This window comes from Vombatus ursinus, unplaced genomic scaffold, assembly GCF_900497805.2.
Source record: "Vombatus ursinus unplaced genomic scaffold, bare-nosed wombat genome assembly UNPS02014781.1, whole genome shotgun sequence".
Lineage (NCBI taxonomy): Eukaryota > Metazoa > Chordata > Mammalia > Diprotodontia > Vombatidae > Vombatus > Vombatus ursinus.
In genome coordinates, this window is record NW_020954559.1 from 35,034,339 (window position 1) to 35,052,605 (window position 18,267).

The 18,267-nt window shown below is 39.7% G+C and overlaps 1 protein-coding gene across 2 annotated transcripts; it reads left to right on the plus strand.

The window, feature by feature from the left end:
* The first annotated feature begins 547 nt into the window (after nucleotides 1-547).
* LOC114046329 (inhibitor of growth protein 1) lies at nucleotides 548-8,314 on the plus strand. 2 transcript variants are annotated; one of them, XM_027866635.1, is made up of 2 exons: nucleotides 548-756; nucleotides 6,709-8,314. In XM_027866635.1, exons 1-2 carry the CDS (start codon nucleotides 621-623, stop codon nucleotides 7,410-7,412), a joined length of 840 nt encoding a protein of 279 aa, XP_027722436.1. In that variant the 5' UTR covers nucleotides 548-620; the 3' UTR covers nucleotides 7,413-8,314. The 2 variants fall into 2 exon arrangements, with proteins under 2 accessions (XP_027722436.1, XP_027722437.1); XM_027866636.1 differs by lacking the exon at nucleotides 548-756 and adding an exon at nucleotides 2,874-3,088.
* The last annotated feature ends 9,953 nt before the right edge of the window (nucleotides 8,315-18,267 follow it).

Genomic DNA, 18,267 nt, shown 5'->3' on the forward strand with positions numbered 1-18,267 from the left:
GCTGCGAGGAGGCTGTGCTCTGTTTCTCCCCTCCCTCCTCCTTCTTACCGACCCGGAACCGGAGCCGGTACTGGCAGGGAGAAAGACAGACACACACACGCACAAATACATAGAAGGCAACTCGGCTTCGCTGCTGCTACTCCTCTCTCCTCCCTTCTGGGTGTGTGTGCGCGCTTCGTACGCTCGGCTCCCCCCTCCACTCCTCCCCCCCACCATCTGGGAGGGGGGGCCTGTGCGGTTGTTTTAATTCTCTCCCCCCACCCCTCCGCCTCTCCGTTTCCCTTCCTCCCCAGCCGACCCTCAGCTTGTTCTTAACAGCTCCTGTGTGCGAGTTACCGGAGCGACAGCCGATCTCTCCGCCGCCGAATAGGCGGGGAGGGGGGGCCTGGGGGGAGGTGTCTCTCCTCCTCGGTCTCTCTCCGTTTCGCAGGAGGAAGGGGAAACGGAGCAGCAGATGTAGCTTTCTTGGGGGGCTGAGAGCCGGAGACCGCGGGGGTTGGGGGGTAGGAGTGAGAGAGAGCTCTGCATTTTGCAGTGCTATTTTTTTAGGGGGGCGGGGGGTGGGGGGGTGGAGGAAGCGGAAAGCAGTGCAGAGTCGCCGGGGACCTTTCGGGTGAACCATGTTGAGTCCTGCAAACGGGGAGCAGATTCACCTGGTGAACTATGTGGAGGATTATCTGGACTCCATCGAATCCCTGCCTTTCGATCTGCAGAGAAACGTCTCCTTGATGAGGGAAATAGACGCGAAATACCAAGGTAAGAGCTGGGGGTGATGGATGGGGCGGTTGGTCGGGTCCCTCTTTTTTTCCCTAGCTCATCCGAGTGTGTGTGTGTGTGTGTGTGTGTGTGATTGTATGAATGCTCCTACCCCTTTCCTAGTCTCTTACACCTCCCTCCTCTTGGCCCCTGGTTAAGAAGGGTAGTTGGATTTTCATGGGGGGGTGGCAGAAGTGGAGGGGGCAAGTAATGTTATTGAGCTGGAGAGAGCTGCACAGGGGGATCTGCAGCGGTAGCTCTTGTCATGGGGCGGAACAAAAGGTCTTCAGCTTCTTTTATTCACCAAGGTCTTTCTGTGTAAAACATGGGACAAGAAAGGAGAGAAGGAAAGATCTTAATTTAAGCTAGACTACAAGAACAGCTCTTTCTAGTGGGATGATGGTGAGGTGGTGTGTACTGGGGGCTGTGTGTGTCTGTGTGTGTGTGTTTAACGGGGGGTGGCAAAGGGGGAAGTGCAGGGTGGACACAGATTACAGCACAACAACATTGAGGAATGTACAGTGTTCATTATGGCTGTAGTAGCAGTAGAGACAGAGAGAGGCTGATAGTAAAGAGGCTGTTCGAGGAGAGGTTGCTGCTGTTGGGCAAGGTTGTCTAGTCCAAACCAGGGCTACGTCCCTCCTGAGAAATGCTAGCACCTCTATCCTCCTCATCTCTCCTCCTGCTGATTTCCCCCCCCATCACCAACCCATCGGGTGGTCTTTAAACCTAAGTGTTACATAAAGTGTAGGGGGATACATACTCTGTACCGCACGGTCCCTCTTTCCCTGCTACCTTCTTTTCTCCAGCCCCCCTCTTGCACTTCCTCCTCTTCAGTGCAGACTTACTAAGACTGATCTGCTAGGGAAAGGCTTGCTGGGTGTAGTTTGCAGAGGGATTGAAGGAAAGGTTTTATGCAGTGTGTATTTGTGTGTGTGTGTGTGTGTGTGTGTGTGTGTGTGTACATGTAATGGAGGAGGGTAGGAGAGAAGCCGAGGAAACCGCGGATCCATATTGTGCTCACGAGGAAGCAGGGAAGAGGTTAAGACATGTAGAAAGGTAGCAGGGGGTTGAACCTGTGGGTCTCTACAGATCTATATGTAAGGCGTGTATTAGGGAAGAGGGGTACAGGGAATGCCCGTAGGGAATTGTTTGCTTTTGGGGAAACTTTTCTCGGAGGTCACACGCCAAGGTGGAGGTGGTGGTGGGGGTCAGTTGTGACAGAAGAGCCTCACTCTTAGTTTTCTAATGTTTACCGTTTACCGGGCTGTGCTGCAGGGAGCAAGGGGGTGGGGGGGCGGGGAAAGCAGTGGCTTACCCCCAAGAATCGGGACCCCCTCGTTTGAAGGCGCCCTGTGCGCTCTGCCGGATAGTCAGTTTCGCAGCGAATTTTATAGCTCACTCTATTAGCATATTGCGGAACGTCCCCGCCTCAGCCTCTTAGTAATTGGCCGTGACGTTCCCCATGGAATGTCCTTATCACTTCACCGCCGGGCTATTGGTCCCTGGGATGAAGGGGGGTGGGTTGTGCCCAGTGACTTGCCTCGGTCTCAGTTTCCGCCGCTTTCCTTTTTTTTTCCCCCCGGCTAGGGCGGAGGGGGATTTAGGGGGAAGTGGGGAGGAGTGAAGAGGTCGGATTGCTTTGAATATCTCGAAGTCCTCTTGCCTCCAGCCTCAGATTGGTACTTTGGGATCCGCGGGCTGGGCCAGTTCCTCAGTATCTGGCCACGGATTGGAGCTTTCTCTGTGGAAGGGCGGGTCCTGGAGACTAACCCTTCTTCCACTCGCCACTCCGATAGGCGCTCTCTTTCAAGGAGGAGGAGGGCACAGGGTGGGGCGGAGGAGAGGTGGAGCAGTTCTGACCTGCAAACTGGGTCCCCATTGGCCAGTACGGGAAGGGTTGGACGGATTCCGGCCCAGGTCAGATTTTTAAGTTCGCCATTCCTAAGGCACCAAAGAACTCCGGCTGCTTCCGGCTTGGGAACAATGGCTGCGTGTCACGTCCGGCCGTTAGAGCAGGGGAAGGTGGGCGGAGGTAGCGGTTGGTGGCGACTGTACCTCTGGCCACTCCCCTGGGCCGGGGCTCGGGCTAGTCCCCCAGGCTAAGCAGGAGTGCTCAGCGGGTTAGGAGTCCTTGCGAGCCTCGAGTGGGTCGCGTCGGTGCCGACATGCCCGAGGGAGCCGGCCCCCTCTCTTTGCCTCCTCCTCCGCCCCAGGCTTCATCACTCACCCGGCGGTGGGCGCCGCCGTTCGCCTGGGCCCCGGAGACAGACCCGCGCTCCTCGCGTAAGGGACCGAAGCGCTTTCTTGCCTGTGGTGCAGCGTGGGAAAAGTGAGTTGCCCGGCGAGGCCTATTGGTGTGGACGAGCGCGCGCGCGCGCGTCATGAGCGGGGGAGGGGGAATGAGGCCCGAGAGCGGAGATAGGGCCCCGGCGGCGGCTTCGCCTTTATAACGCCCAGGTCGGCCTTTCCGGGCCCTCCCTAGGCGTTTCTGTTTGCCCCTTGGCTCTTCCTTCTCGGCGGGATTCTGGGGGGTGAGGCTGTGTCGGACTCGGATTGGCTATCTGGAGCGGGCGGGCCTTGGGCCGGCCTAGAGCCCCCCGCCCCCGGGGTGGGTGGGAGAAGTTCTATGTTAGGCCTTCGGGTCCCCAGATCAAAATGTGGGGATGCCCCTCTGTGCCACCAGTCCACTCCTGATCTCTGACCTGGCCGGTCACCGAGGGAATGGCAGCCATTTGTGAGCCGAGCGATCTGGCATAAGGAACAGCAATTTTACTTTCTCAGAGACATCCCCTTACCACCACTACCACGGGCTTCGTTTTATGCCATAATTGCTCTCTGAGGCAAAAAAGTAAGATGGTGGTTTTGTTGTGTCCTATGAAATTTAACACTTCTGCCTTGGTCACTTTCACGTGTATTACCTTAGACCGGCCTCGAGTCCCTAGTGGTGTCTTTTTCTTTGGTGGCTTTTGAACTATGCAATTTAGAGTTCTTAAATGTTGTTTTTAGGGCTATTCAGAGCTATAAGACTTCAGCCACTCTGTAGCCATCATAAAGATAGATGATACTTCTTCCTCATGATGATAACTTACTTTTCTTGGAGATTAATATAAAGCTTAAGAACTGCTAATCAGTTTACCACTGTGAGCCTCACTTTACCTGTTAAACAAAGTGGTTGGACATAAATGGTCTTTTCTGGCTCTACGATCCAGTGATTCAGATTTTGGCACGTTAGACAAATTAAGTTGATTTCGCTAACAGTTTGCATTTAAGATTAAATGAAAGCTTAATGATGTATTCACCTTGTTGTCATACACCTTGATTTATGTATCATTCATTAATGTAAAAGAAAATGCACTGATTTGTGCTTAAAGGAAAGGCTAACCCAAATTATATTTTAATAAAATTTAAATTTTATTATTTTCAGGGATGGAGAACATCTCAAAAAAGGTTACCAAGGTGTTTCTTTGTCCTTAGATTTGCCTTAGTGAACACGAGGAATCGAATTGTAATTAACTGCTGCTACATATGCACATTTAAAGTTCGTTGGATACTCCACTCTTTTTGTATTTGGAGATACATTCTCCCTCTCCCTTCTCCTTACTGTCTCTGAAACTTACTAACCATTGCCAAACTTCAGTCCAAACGATTTGTGGAATTGCTCTGCATTTCTCATTAGTGAAGGCAATGTTACTGTAATTGGGAGTGGGGAGGCAGAAGAGGATTAGAAGAGTTCTGAGAATCTGAGGTTGAAGTGTTAGAACAATAAGGTGTCAGTAGAAAGAATGAGTTTTGAAACTTTTCTATGTTATTTGGCATTATCTTCCTTCCTATTTTGTAGACTTTAGTGTTTGATGCTATTGAGTAGGATTTTTTTTCAGTCACAAATGAAACTTCTGTCATTTATTGTCCTGTTAAGGAAGGGTATTGGAGAATCATACACTAATCAGTAAATACAAGCAACTCTTAACTCTCTAATGGCCTACAGAGCATTATTCCTGAATCAGACTTACAGCTAAAAGGGATCTCTATCTGTTCAATAGTTCTCCAATTTATAGATGAGGAAATTTAGACTAGCAGACATGGTGACTTTCCCAGATCACATAAGTAGTATCCAGGCAAATGAGAATCCGGATTCTCTCTCCAAGTCTAGTGCTTTTCTTACATTTTTAGATACCATAAGACTGCTATATTATTACATTTTAATTTAGTAATTTAGTGGTGTTAGTTTTCTTCTTTTTCTGTGAAATACCACTAATGTTAGTTAAATTTCTAATTGCACTGTGAACAGAAAGCCTTGTAAAAACCAGTGGAATAATGGTACTTGTAGAATATAGGAAATTTATGTTGAACTTTGCATTTTTTAATGAAAATTGTAGTTGCATTTGTCTGCATTAAGAGGCTACTAGGCAGTCTTGTTCTCTAAAGACAGTCCCCACTTTGTTCCACTAATCCCTGGGTATATCAGAACTTCAGAGTTTAGGGATATTGCCCAAGGAAACATTGCCTAACACAAGTTATTTTTATCTCTGTCTCTTTTAGTAGTCTTAGGAGTTGTCGTGAAATATACTTTTATTGTAAGTTAGACTGATTTTTTTTGTTAGGTACCAACTTTTTTTAGATGATATTTATAGTTTAGATTTTGAAGATGACATTCACGTTTTATGTATTTTATTATAGAGCTTTATGCAAATATGTTTGTAGGCTTGGGTGGGGGGGAGAAGGGAGAGGAATCTAATATTTTAAAAGATTGCAGACTTTCCAGGGAAAAATTTTATTCCATTTAACTTAATAGTATTGAATAGGGAGAAATCCACTTTTGAAGTTTTAATCTGCACATTTAAAGTAGGCTTTTGACAATTATGATTACTTTCCTTATTGCATTTAGTACAGTTAAAAGCAATTATATTTGTAAAATAATTTCCTTTGAGTAATTATGTTTCCAAAATGCATTAAAAAAACTTAAGTTTATAACGTGTTAGTATATTCTCTAAAAAGTTTCATTTTAGCACTTTGATTACATTTTTGTGTTGATGGTGGGTGGGGAACCACAGCTATTTGAATTTTGAGTCTTAAATTTTGGGTAGCTGAGTTGACCATATTTTATTTTGTCTTTTTCCTTATCTTCAGAATGGGTACATTACTTACTACTTTTAGGCTTGGGAGTGAAAATGATATCTGCAAACTAATTTAGTTACTCATAGATACGGAAAGAAGTAAATCACAATATGTCTTTTGTTGTCCCCAAACCCATTTCCTATCATATTTTTTTTAAAATCAGGCCTCTTTGAAATAAAAAAAATAACTTAGGTTTTATTGCTAAGACTAGTAGACATATATTCTAACACAGCTTATTTGTGGCAGAACCAAGATTAGGACCTAGATCTCCTGGCTCCTATCCATTGCTCATTGTAGTTCTTTTCTCAAGTTATTTTCATATGTTGTGGTTACATTTTTTTTCATTTGTGCAAAAATAACAGGCACTGGTGGGTGAAGATAGGTCAGTGAAAAACTTACTCAATAACCTCTGTCCCTTGAACCTGTTCAGACTCAAAGACTGAGTAAAAATGAGTATATAAAATATAAATTCCTCTGTTTACTATAATTTTTGTAAATTGAGCAAAATCTTTAAGTCATGGAGCTGCCTGGAAATATAGAATATCATTTAATTTGGAAGAAAGTAATACGATTAGGCATCAGATACTTGTTAATCACAAGCTTTTCCATTAATTAGTAGTCCACAAAAATGTCTTCTTTTCTTTGATACCCATAAAATTGTTCCGAATGTTTTAAGTGGTAGGTTGCTAAATCTGAAATTTGCTGGCACTTGCATTTAGTTTGAGAGTTTGTTTTTAGATTCTAGCACTTTCCTTTATAGTGACCCTGTTTCAGTCCCTGTGGAGAGTATAAATGCTTTTTGTAGTATAAATATAATGTTATTTTCCATTGCAGAAATCTTAAAGGAGTTGGATGAATATTATGAGAAGTTCAAACGCGAGACCGACTCAGTACAGAAGAGGAGAGTTTTACACTGCATTCAAAGAGCATTAATTCGGAGCCAAGAACTTGGAGATGAAAAGATCCAGATTGTTAGCCAAATGGTGGAACTAGTTGAGAATCGGACCAGGCAAGTTGACAGTCATGTGGAACTTTTTGAGACTTGTCAAGAGACTAACGACACCACTGGCAATAGTGGCAAAACCAGCCAAGATAAGTCTAAGAATGAGACAATCACTCAAGCTGAAAAGCCTAATAATAAGCGATCCAGGCGGCAGCGCAACAATGAGAACCGAGAGAATGCATCTAATAACCATGATCATGATGATATCACCTCAGGAACTCCAAAGGAGAAAAAAGCTAAAACTTCAAAGAAAAAGAAGAGATCCAAGGCCAAAGCGGAGAGGGAGGCCTCCCCTGCAGACCTTCCTATTGATCCAAATGAACCAACATACTGCTTATGTAATCAAGTCTCCTATGGAGAAATGATAGGTTGTGATAATGATGAATGCCCAATTGAGTGGTTTCATTTCTCATGTGTAGGACTTAATCATAAACCAAAGGGCAAATGGTACTGTCCCAAATGTAGAGGGGAAAATGAGAAAACAATGGACAAAGCACTGGAGAAATCCAAAAAAGAAAGAGCTTATAACAGGTAGTTTGTAGACATTTATTTTATAATAGTGAGGAAAAAAAATAAAACAAACCAGTGTATTTATTACCTTTACCACCTTCGTGGAGGTACAAGGATTGTAAAATGTATATTTTTAAAGAAAGTTAGAAAATAAACCATTCCTGTTATAGGGATGGCAGTGATTTGTTTCTTTCTTTGTTTTGTTTTGTTTTCATTTGGTACATCTGAACCAGGAAGTGGTCTGTGGATCAACATTTTTTTAAACTCCAAAAATAGATTTGGATAAAGCACCCAAGTGAGTCAAAAGGCTCAAATTTCTTTTCGTGACCGGGAAGCACTTATGCCCATTAAAGTATAGATGAAAGAATAATTTCATAAAGCCAATTTTTTATCTAAGGAAAATATTATTTACCTTAACAAAAAATTGGAAAATGTTTAGCCAGATGGCTGTATTTGAATAAACATACAGCCTGCTGCATTTTTAAAAATAACCAATGTGACATTAAACAAATGACTCTTGCTACTATAGTACGTGTCAGTATAACAGTTCAATAACAGGTTTAGGGTTAAAAGATTATTTTTTAAAAAAGAAAATGGTTAAATTTTACATGACAATATTTTATATACTGGCCTAGTCCCAAAGGGGCCATTTTAAAATGATTGAGTACATTTTATATTTAACCAGAAAGTGATCTAGCAGTGGAACTTAAACACAAAAAAATCAAGCTTTATACTGTCACAAATAATAGTGTAGCAATCTTTAATTTGTATAAGTTGTATAAATGTAAATTTCTGAGTGGACTTGCACTTACTGTATTATAATTGGAAATGCAGCCAAATGCCCATTGTGAAACCAATGTGCATTTCCTTCTGTATGTATGAAAGTTGTACAGCTGTGATATTAAAGAATAAATCAAACTTTGGACAGTTTGCTCCTTTAGTAGCATTTAATATTCCTATTTTTTAAGAATTGCCTAAAATATCAGAAGTACCAACAAATTGATTAGAAACTGAGCAGAATCTATACCATTGGCCTACAGAATATATTAATAATGAAATACTAGATAACAAATGAGCAACAAAATAGCATCTTACAATTTTTGCTTTGAATGTGAGGTCACCTCTCAAACTCAAGCAGTTGGGTAGTGCAACTGAAGAGCTGCTTTTCTTCTGGGGCAATTATTGCTAAAGCAGCTATATATACATTATAGCTACAATAGTATTAAAGTCAAAGATAGACCTGCCAAACAAGTCTACATAATAGTGAGGTTCCAGTTTTGTTTTTTATACAAGGATAGAGGGTATTTTAATGAATGAGGAGGCTCTATCTCTGAAACTTACAGTTAATCTTAATTTCCTGGGGACGCTTGAGAGGTTAGTGACTAACCCAAGGCATCCAGTTAGTCAGGATGTGTTATAGGTAGGGCTGGAACAGATGTTTCCTTTGCTCCAAAGTCAGTTGGAGCTACACTGTCTTTTTGTGGGACATGGCTGTTTTTACTCAATAGAGTGATTTGTCTGGTTAATTCCAATAATGAACACGACTGGCATGATAAGTAGTTGTACAATTCCTAAGTGTTCACTGTCTCAACATCTTAGAGGGAGGAGTGGTATTGAGGTACCAGAGACTGAGCAATAATAGATCTGGACAGAAATAATAGATGATTGGAACTGCACATGTGCTAAACTAACTAGCTAATAAACACATGCCTCCTTGATGGAACTCCATTTGTGATGGGGATCAAGGTTGCAGTTATTACCCATGAACAAGAAATTGCCAATATAGTTTATATTTCATAAAATTAAGAATTTTCAATGGAAAACAGCATTTTGAATATAAATGATTATATATTTTGGAATGCCTTTGAAAATTCAGAAACATTTAAAACATTGATTAAAAAATAGTTTTGTGCAAACAGATTAAGTGGCTTGGTAAAGCATCTGGACATGTTGCAAATAGAAAAAAAAAGATTCACTTTTTTTTTAAATTACAGTGAGTTATTGCTGCTGTATCTGTTAAGATTCACTATTTAGAAGTAAAAAAGTGGGGCATATGGGTGGAGCACTGGCCCTGGATTCAGGAGGACCTGAGTTCCAATTCAGCCTCAAATGCATAACATTTACTGTGTAGCTCTGGGCAAGTCACTTAACCCCAATTGCCTCATAAAAAAAGTAAAGATTATAGTAGTGTGTAGAGTTAATCGTGTGGAAAAACAACGTAAGGAGCCTTCTTAAAGTGAAACAGGTTTTACATAAGAATTAGGAAATTTTCAACTACTAATTGCAGTTTTTCATATCTTCTCAGTACCAAATAATGGAACTCAAGAGTTTTGAGTTGAAAGGGACCCCATGTTTTCTTTCCCAGTTAGAAGTGTACTCCTGGAGAGCAGGGATTGGGTTTGTTTATTTTACCTTGCTTTAGATTCCCAATGTTTAGCATAATGTATGGCACATAGGAAATGCTTAATAAAAAGCTTATTGACTGACCCACAGACTCTTAGGATAACTAGTCCAAACTATCCCCGATTAAAAAGCCCTTCTTTGGACATCTGACAAGAGGTTTACCCAGCTTTTTTTGAAGGCCACTCATGAAGGAGAACCCATTACTTTCCAGTAGTTTTTCCTTAGATTGTCTACGTTAACTTAGGTGATTTCCATCCTTTGCTCCTAGCAATGTTCTTTAGGACCAAGCCAACTAAGTCTAATCCCCCTTCATGTGACAGCCCTTCAGATTCGTCAATACATCTCCCTCTTTTGGCTAAACAATTTCAGTTTCTCCAAGTCGGCCCCATGTGGCATGAACTCAAAGCCCTTCACCATTCTGGTGGCTTTCCAGACCCTTTCTAACTTAAAGGGACCCAGAGTGGAGCACAGTCCAGATGATGGTCTGAGCAAGGCAGTCACCAGTATTAACTTTCCTAAGCCTGGATACTATGCCTCTTGATAGAACCTAAAATTGCATTAGTCTTCTTGACTGCCATATCACACTTTTGCTATACTGAGCATAGATAACTGTGATGAAGATTCCTCTGCCCCTTGAATTAAAAATGGGAAAACTGGAAATGGGAAATAATGTGTTTCACACAATCCTCCAGGAGTTTCTCATTTTTATCCGTTTTATACATTTCTGGGAAGCAGCTATTTGAAAGTTAGAGATACATATTTGTTGAATGATTAAATGAACAAACAAATTTTTACTATGCAGTAAATATGTGATGCTCAGGTAATGCCCAGTGAACTATGCTGATACTAAAATATTAAAAAGTAATGAAACAATAGTTTGGAAATATATACTCAATGACTACTTGTTGAATGAATAAAATGTTTAGTAAGAGAATACCAAAATGGTTTTCCATAAGCAAAACACTTTAAATGCATTCTAAATTCTATTTCCCTCAGGAAATTTGGACATTTTATCATCGTTCTTTTATTATATGATGTGATATAAGCAATGATGACTACTTTCAACAGAAGGCAGGGTGGATATAAATATTAAACAGCTATTTTCAGTGACATTGCTATTTTTTTGTAAATAATATTTTATTTTTTCCAATTACATGTAAAGATAATCTTCAACATTCATTTTTTATAAGATTTTGACTTTCAAATTTTTTATCCCTCCTTCCCGTCCCCTCTCCCCAAGATGGCAAGCATCCTGATAAAGGTTATATGTGTGCAATCATGTAAACATATTTCCATATTAGTCATGTTGTGAAAGAAGAAACAGAACCAAAAAAAGTGGTTTTAGTGACCTTGCTATTCTTAAGTTTTTTTGGATTTTTAAAAATTTCTTTTGGTGAGGCATTTGGAGTTAAGTGACTTGCCCATGGCCACGCAGCTAGTAAGTGTCAAGTGTCTGAGGCCGGATTTGAACTCAGGTTCTCCTGACTCCAGGGTGGGTGCTCTATCCTGTGCTACCTAGCTGCCCCTTGAGTATTTTTTTTTAGATGAGATGTACTTAGAAGCTTGTTTGCATCTTACTCATGTAATATGCCAGTTTAAAAGTTTATGAATGTATGTACTATGTTGATACATACAGGTATGTACTGTGTTAAAAAACATGTTAGTTCATTCAGAGTTTCCATTCATTGTATGGATGCTAAGGAATCCTGTCCCTGCCTTTTATTTAGGGACTCTAATATCCAAGGTTTCTTCTCTCAAAATTAATTGTTTGGTTTCATAAGTAGCCTCAGTTTTGAATCTGTAAAATGCATATAAAAATTAACATTATAAGCCCCTTTCTAGCTCTTAGCTCTAGGTTTTGTGATTTGGCTAATTTTGTCTTAGACTGTTTTAAGAAAGGCATAGTGCCCAGGACTAGGGAGGTGATGGCCTCACAGTACTCTGCCTTCTCAGACCATTTCTGGAGTATTGTGTTCAGTTCTGGGCACCACACTTTTGGAAGGAAATTAATAAGCTGGAAAGTATCCAATGGAGGATAGCCAGGATACGGAAGGGATTCAAGTTCAAGCCATATGAGGAATTGGTTGAAACAACTGAGAATGTTTAGCCTGGAGGAGAATAGACCAAGTGGATATATGATAGCTGTCTTGAAGTCATTTGGAAGAGGTATTACACTTGTTATACTTGGCCCTGTAGAGGTCACTGGGACAACTAGGGGTAGTGGATACAAGTTGTAAAGAGGCAAATTTAGCTTGAGTTAAGAAAAACTCCCTAACAGCATCCAAAAGGTGGAGTGAGCTGTCTTGGAGCTAGAGGGGTTTCCCTCTAATTGAACATCTTCAGGAATAAGATGGTGGGTATTCTGTAGAGGTGATTCTTGACCACGTATGCTTCAGATAAGGTGGCATTACCAGGAGTCCAAATTAAGAATTTATGCTAATGATATATTGATCACCTATAAATATTCTAAAAACAATAACTGGCAAAAGCTCTTCTGAAGAAAGGTTTACAACTATTATTTATACTCTGCTAACCTTGCACCTCAGGTTGTCTGAAGAAACTTGGGGGCAGACCTCTAGACTGAGTTAGTAGAAATAGTGTAGATTTGGAATCAAAAGACCTGATGAGGTGTGTCCCAGCTCTGCTTCTTGCTAGCTGTGTGATCTTGGATAAATCACCTTCCATCTCTGGGCTTCAGTGTCCCTATCTTATTAGATCACTAAGCACCCTTTTGTACTCTTACCGTTCTGAGATTCTTCAATCTAGAAAGATTACCCGAGTACAATTAGTCTCCTTCTTTAGGTCATTTCCCTCTTCCTCTTCTCACCCTTAATTTATTTGGAGGTATTGGGGGTGTGTAAAACCTAAGGAAATGGTTATAATTAGTGAGAAAGATGTTTTAAAAGAGAGGAAAAAAAAGAGAACTTGACAGTTTAATATACTGGGAAAAGTACTATTTTGGGCATCAGGAGACCTTGAGTTGAGATCTAGGGTCTGCCACTGATGAGTTGTTTGGGCATGTTATTCAATTCACCCTGTCTATAAAATAACGGGGTTTGATGTAGGATGAGGAAAAGGGAGGCATATTAAGAAATGATTAATGTAAAAATCAAAAGGCATCAACAAAACTTTGTTTTGAAAAGGAAAGAAGAAGTATTCCCTACTTTTGTAAAATATAGGGATTTGGACAAGAAGATTTCTAAGGTCCATTCTAGCTCTAAAATTCTTTAAGTGACAACCAAGAAATATTTTATGCAGCCATATCAGACTCCTTAAAATTTTATACAACTTCTGCAATTGATTTCGAATATTTATTAAATAAATATATATATACACATGTATATATGTGTAATATATATTTTACGCACATATAATTTGTTGAAAATTCATGAAATAAAAAAATTAAGTTTCATAACCAAATTTTATCATTCATCCTTTTCCATCCCCTCCCTACATTTGTCTACACTGTTGTTGATACAAGGGGAATCTAGCCAAAGTAGTATTTTTGTGGAAACAGTAAAAAGTTTCGTTTTCATATTTTCTTTCCCTTCCAATCCTTTGCCCAAGTAATTTGTTCTTAAGAATAGGACTGGTAATTTCCTTGGTTTGAAATCCTAACTTAAAAAAGAGAAATAGCTGCAGGCAAAATTTTTAGGATGAGTAATAGGTTAAATAATGTCTTTAAAGCATTTAATGCTCCATTAAACCGGTCTTTTTCAAAGCTTGGTGCAATATACATGCTACTAAAATTCAATCATCCTTCTAAATACATAGAAAGTACTGTTTGGAAATCACTTAGGTTGTCAGTTGATAATTTCAGTAGCCTAGTGCTATACTTCTAAAATTACCTACTTTGGCCACAAATAACATGCTCTGCCTGGAAGAATATTTTTTATCAGTTATCTCTCTGGTACATACAAATTACACTGGTCTGATTCCTTCCCTAACCAAGGCACTTGTAACTGATTTCTCCATTTTCTGAGCAGTGAGAAATAGATTATTTACCTACAGTCCTTTGACTAGTTGGTCTGTTGCTGTTTGAATAATACATCTTGTATAATTTTTTAGATATCTCAGACTTAAAGGTCTATGCCAAGGGATGTATATTTAATGTCGAAGGTAGCAGGAGAAAGATATAATCAACCTCAGTTTTAGAATAAAATGATTTTCTGCTATCCCATACTCCTTAAGGAGTGACTATGGTTGCAGTAGTTTCATTGAGAGATTTTGATTCTGTTCCTCTGAAGAACAAGGGGACTAGAACTGGTTTTTTGTTGCTGCTGCATTTTTCAGAGGGAATCAAAGAACCTGTTGAACTTCTTGTTGGCTTACCCTGCCCTCTCTTTCTAGCCTGATTTTAGCTTTCACACCCAGAAGCATCTGAGATTGGAAGGGGAGTTTAGCAATTGTCAAGTCCCTCTCTCTACTTAAGGAAACTGAGGCCAGGTGATATTCAATGCCTTGTCCAAGGTCTTAGAATTTCAGGGTGGAAAGAGACCCCATACTAGGTCATGTCATCCAACCTATGTGCCAATATATCAAGGGTCTGTAATTTCATTGATGTAGAATCTTTACCAATGCAAATTGCAGCTCCTTTATAACTTAATAGAAAAGTCTGACAGAATTACCTGGAACTCCAAAGGGTTGGTGACTTGCCCATTGTCACACAGTTTATAGGAAAAGTGGGATTTGAACTAAGGTCTTCCTGACTCCAAGACAAACACTATCCATTGTGCCAGGATTTCTGACAAGGTATCATCCAGCGTCATCAGAAAATCTCCATTGAAAGGAAATTCACTAACTCTTGAGTCCGTTCTACTTTTATTTAAAAAAATTAATTTTAATTTATGAAATAAAACAAGCATTTCCATAACATAGTAGAATAAAAAAGATGATTATATGCTGCTATTCCTTTTAAATATGTAATAAAGCTATCATAGAACTTTTGCTTTTTTCTTCCTTTTTTTTCTTTCCTCCTCCCTCCCAGCCCTAGAGATGGCTACCATTAGGCATGCATACACACACACACACACACACACACACACACACATTCATTATTTCATGCAAGTCTGTCCATGTTTTTCTAAAATCAATGAGCTCATAATTTCTTATAGCACAGTAGTATTCCATCACAATTATGTACCAAGACTTGTTCAGTCATTCATCAGTTGATGGGCATCCCCACAATTTCCAGTTTTTTGTCACCACAAAGAGAGCTGCTGTAAATATTATAGAACATAGAGGTTCTTTTCCTTTTTACCTAATCATCTTGGGAAACAGTCCTAGTAGTGGTATTGCTGGGTCAAAGGGTATAAGCAGCTTAATAACTTTGGACATCGTTCCAGATCGCTCTCTAAAATGGTTGGATCAGGTCACAGTTCCACCAACAGTGAATTAGTGTCCCAACTTTTCCACATTCCCTCCAACATTTGTCACTTTCCCCTTCAATCATTTTAGCCAATGTGATAGGTGTAAAATGGTATCTCAAGTTTGTTTTAATTTGCATCTCTTATCAATGATTTAGAGCATTTTATATGACTACAAATTGTTTTAACTTCTTCATTAGAAAACTGCCTGTTCATATTCGTTCACCATTTATCAGTTGAGGAAAGATTCATATTATAGATTTGACAAAGTTCTTTATGTATTTGAGATATTTGACCTTTTTCTGTGAAACTCTATAAAAATTTTTCCCCTATTTTCAGCTTTCCTTCTGATCTTGGCTACATTTGTTTTATTTGTACAAAATCTCTTTAATTTAATGTAATCAAAATTATCCGTTGTACACCTCATACTGCTCCCTGTCTCTTGTTTATTCATAAATTGCTCACCTATTCATAAGTTAATATGTTCCATGTTCTTCAAGTTTTATTGTAATATATTTCTTTATATCTAGGTTATGTATCCATTTTGACCTTTTCTTGGTAAATGGTATGAGATATTGGTCTGTGCCTAGTTTCTGCCAGCCTGCTTTCCAGTTTTCCCAACAATTTTTTACCAAATAATAAATTCTCGTCCCCAAAACTTGTCTTTACACTTGTCAAATACAAGGTTACTATATTCATTTGCTGCTGCAAATTATTTGTCTACTCTGTTCAATTGATCTTCCTTTCTATTTCTTGGCTAGTACCAGATAGTTTTGATAATTATTGCCTTATATAGTTTAAAATCTGACACTGCTAAACCTCCTTCCTTTACAATTTTTTTCATTAGTTCCTTTGATATTCTTGACTTTTTGTATTTTTCAACAGCCCTAATTATTAGGCAGCTTTTACTTACTGCAAGCCAAAGTCTGGCTGTCTGCATCTCCTTGGTCCTTGTTCTGCCCTTTGGAGTCAATCAGAATAAGCCTTTTTTCTCTTCCACATTGCTATAATGTACCCCCTATATAACAAGCATGGATCAAGTTGGAAAGCCATCATTTCCCATGATGCTTGGACCCAGAATTCAGATTTATTAGATGAGAACAGGAACTCCCATTCACTATGAATCCATGTGCCCAGAGGTAACTGTTGATTGACAAGGGTAGACCAATCCTGACAGGATGTGATAAAGAATTCCTTTGGGTTCATGAACATGGGAAGTAGAGAGAAATACTTAAAGTAAGCCAAATCAGGAACTTCATGGAAATATTGGTGGCCAGAAGAAAATAGAGAAGTGCGTGAAAGATAGGATACAGACTAGGTGTTCAGGAACATATACGGGGGCGGGGGTAGTGATCAGTCTCACAAATGGATTCAACCATTCACTGATGTGTTCAGGCCAAGGATCTGTCCAGTGGTCCTGTTCAGGCTGCTGATTCAGTGCCTTTATCTCATCTGAGAGGTATGAGTTCTGGAGGAGTTTTAATGTCAAACTAGCATGGGGGGAAGGGAGTAAAACTGTATTTATTTGGGAATGTACGTGAGACAAGTTTCATTTGCTTTACTTTTCATTTTTGTCCTGGTGAAATATTTTATAGTTTCATTGTTGTTCCTTGCCTTTGTCAGCCATTTTGGTGAGCAACTGAATACCTGACGTGATAGACTTAATTTCAGAAGTTCTCTGTTTTCTAACTGGGTGGGGCAAAGGAAGTCAAATAGGCACCATGATTTGAATCCCAGGATATGGAAGGTCTAAAGATGATTGGATGCAGGTTACACTAAGATGTGACACCCAAAATTAGCCCTAGTACTCCAGATGTGTTCTGACTAGGGCACAGTACAGTAGTACTCTCACATCCTTTGTTCTGTACACTCTACCTCTCTTGGCCCAGCCTAGTGTAACATCAACTCTTTTGGTCTCCATGTCATGCTGTTGACTTTTTTGAGTCTGTATATCACTTTCACATTAGTAAGAGAATATGCATAAAAAAACTTGATTAGTTGAGAGCTCCATTAACTGAAGTGAAAAACTAGGTCTATATAGCAGAAATGAAGATTGAAAGTAGAGTTTGTTAGTATAATTATAAAGCAAAACCAGAGAGTATGGATTTTATTGAACATTAGTCAAGCTTACTTGAAAGGATGATCCAGGAAGTTCACTGTGGGATAAGCATATTATTCTTTTTTATTGAGCTCTGACTGTGCACTTGTGCTATACAAATATGAGATGAAGCTACAGTTTCTGCCCAATGGGCTTGCAGTCTAAATTTTTAGAAAAAACAATTAAAACAAACAGACTATATGTAAGGAATAGGGGCCAGAATGATAAAAATTTGAGGTGGATTACTGTCATTGATGGGATTAATGATAGAGAAAGCAAAACATAACTGAAACATTCCCTCCTTTCATTTTCTCGTGTATTCCTATGTGCTCACTCTATAGTGCAAATCTTATGATAATTTTACTTATCTGCTCAATTTTTCATATTTTGTATTGGCTGCAGGAAATAACCCGTGAATTACAACTTTTTTCCACCACCAATAAAACCATAATACTGGGGTGTGTATTGATGGAAATATAAACAATAAGGTCATTGTTCTCTACACATTGATAGGAAGAGATGTGGAGTCTCTAGATATTTAGCTTCGAAGTTAATGGACCTTAGAGAGGTCAGGGACAACTCCAGAACTAAACTAAAAGTTTAGCAAAATAACATTTTTTAAAGAAGAAAATAATGAAACAAGAGCTGGGCTTGTCCAATTTGAAGACCTTATGAAAGAAAGCTACCAGAGGTGAATTAATCTCATGCCAGAAGGTGAAGTCAAATTTAAGTAACCTTAACAAAAATTTTGTAAGGATGGACTAGGTATCAGAGTAGTGAATCCTTAAAGCTAAGCCTAACCTAACCATGGTGATCTTCTGATTTCAGGTTGTATCAAATACCTGGTGTAGTGGTATATAGACTTTTGTAGGAGCTCAGTATCTGCAAATAGACTCTTATTTTTCCTCTACATATGCTGAAGACAAAAAAGTGACAAATGATTGTCTCAGCCTTGACAATGGCATTTGTCTAAAACTTATATATCTATTTCCAAAGTGTGACAAAAATTATCA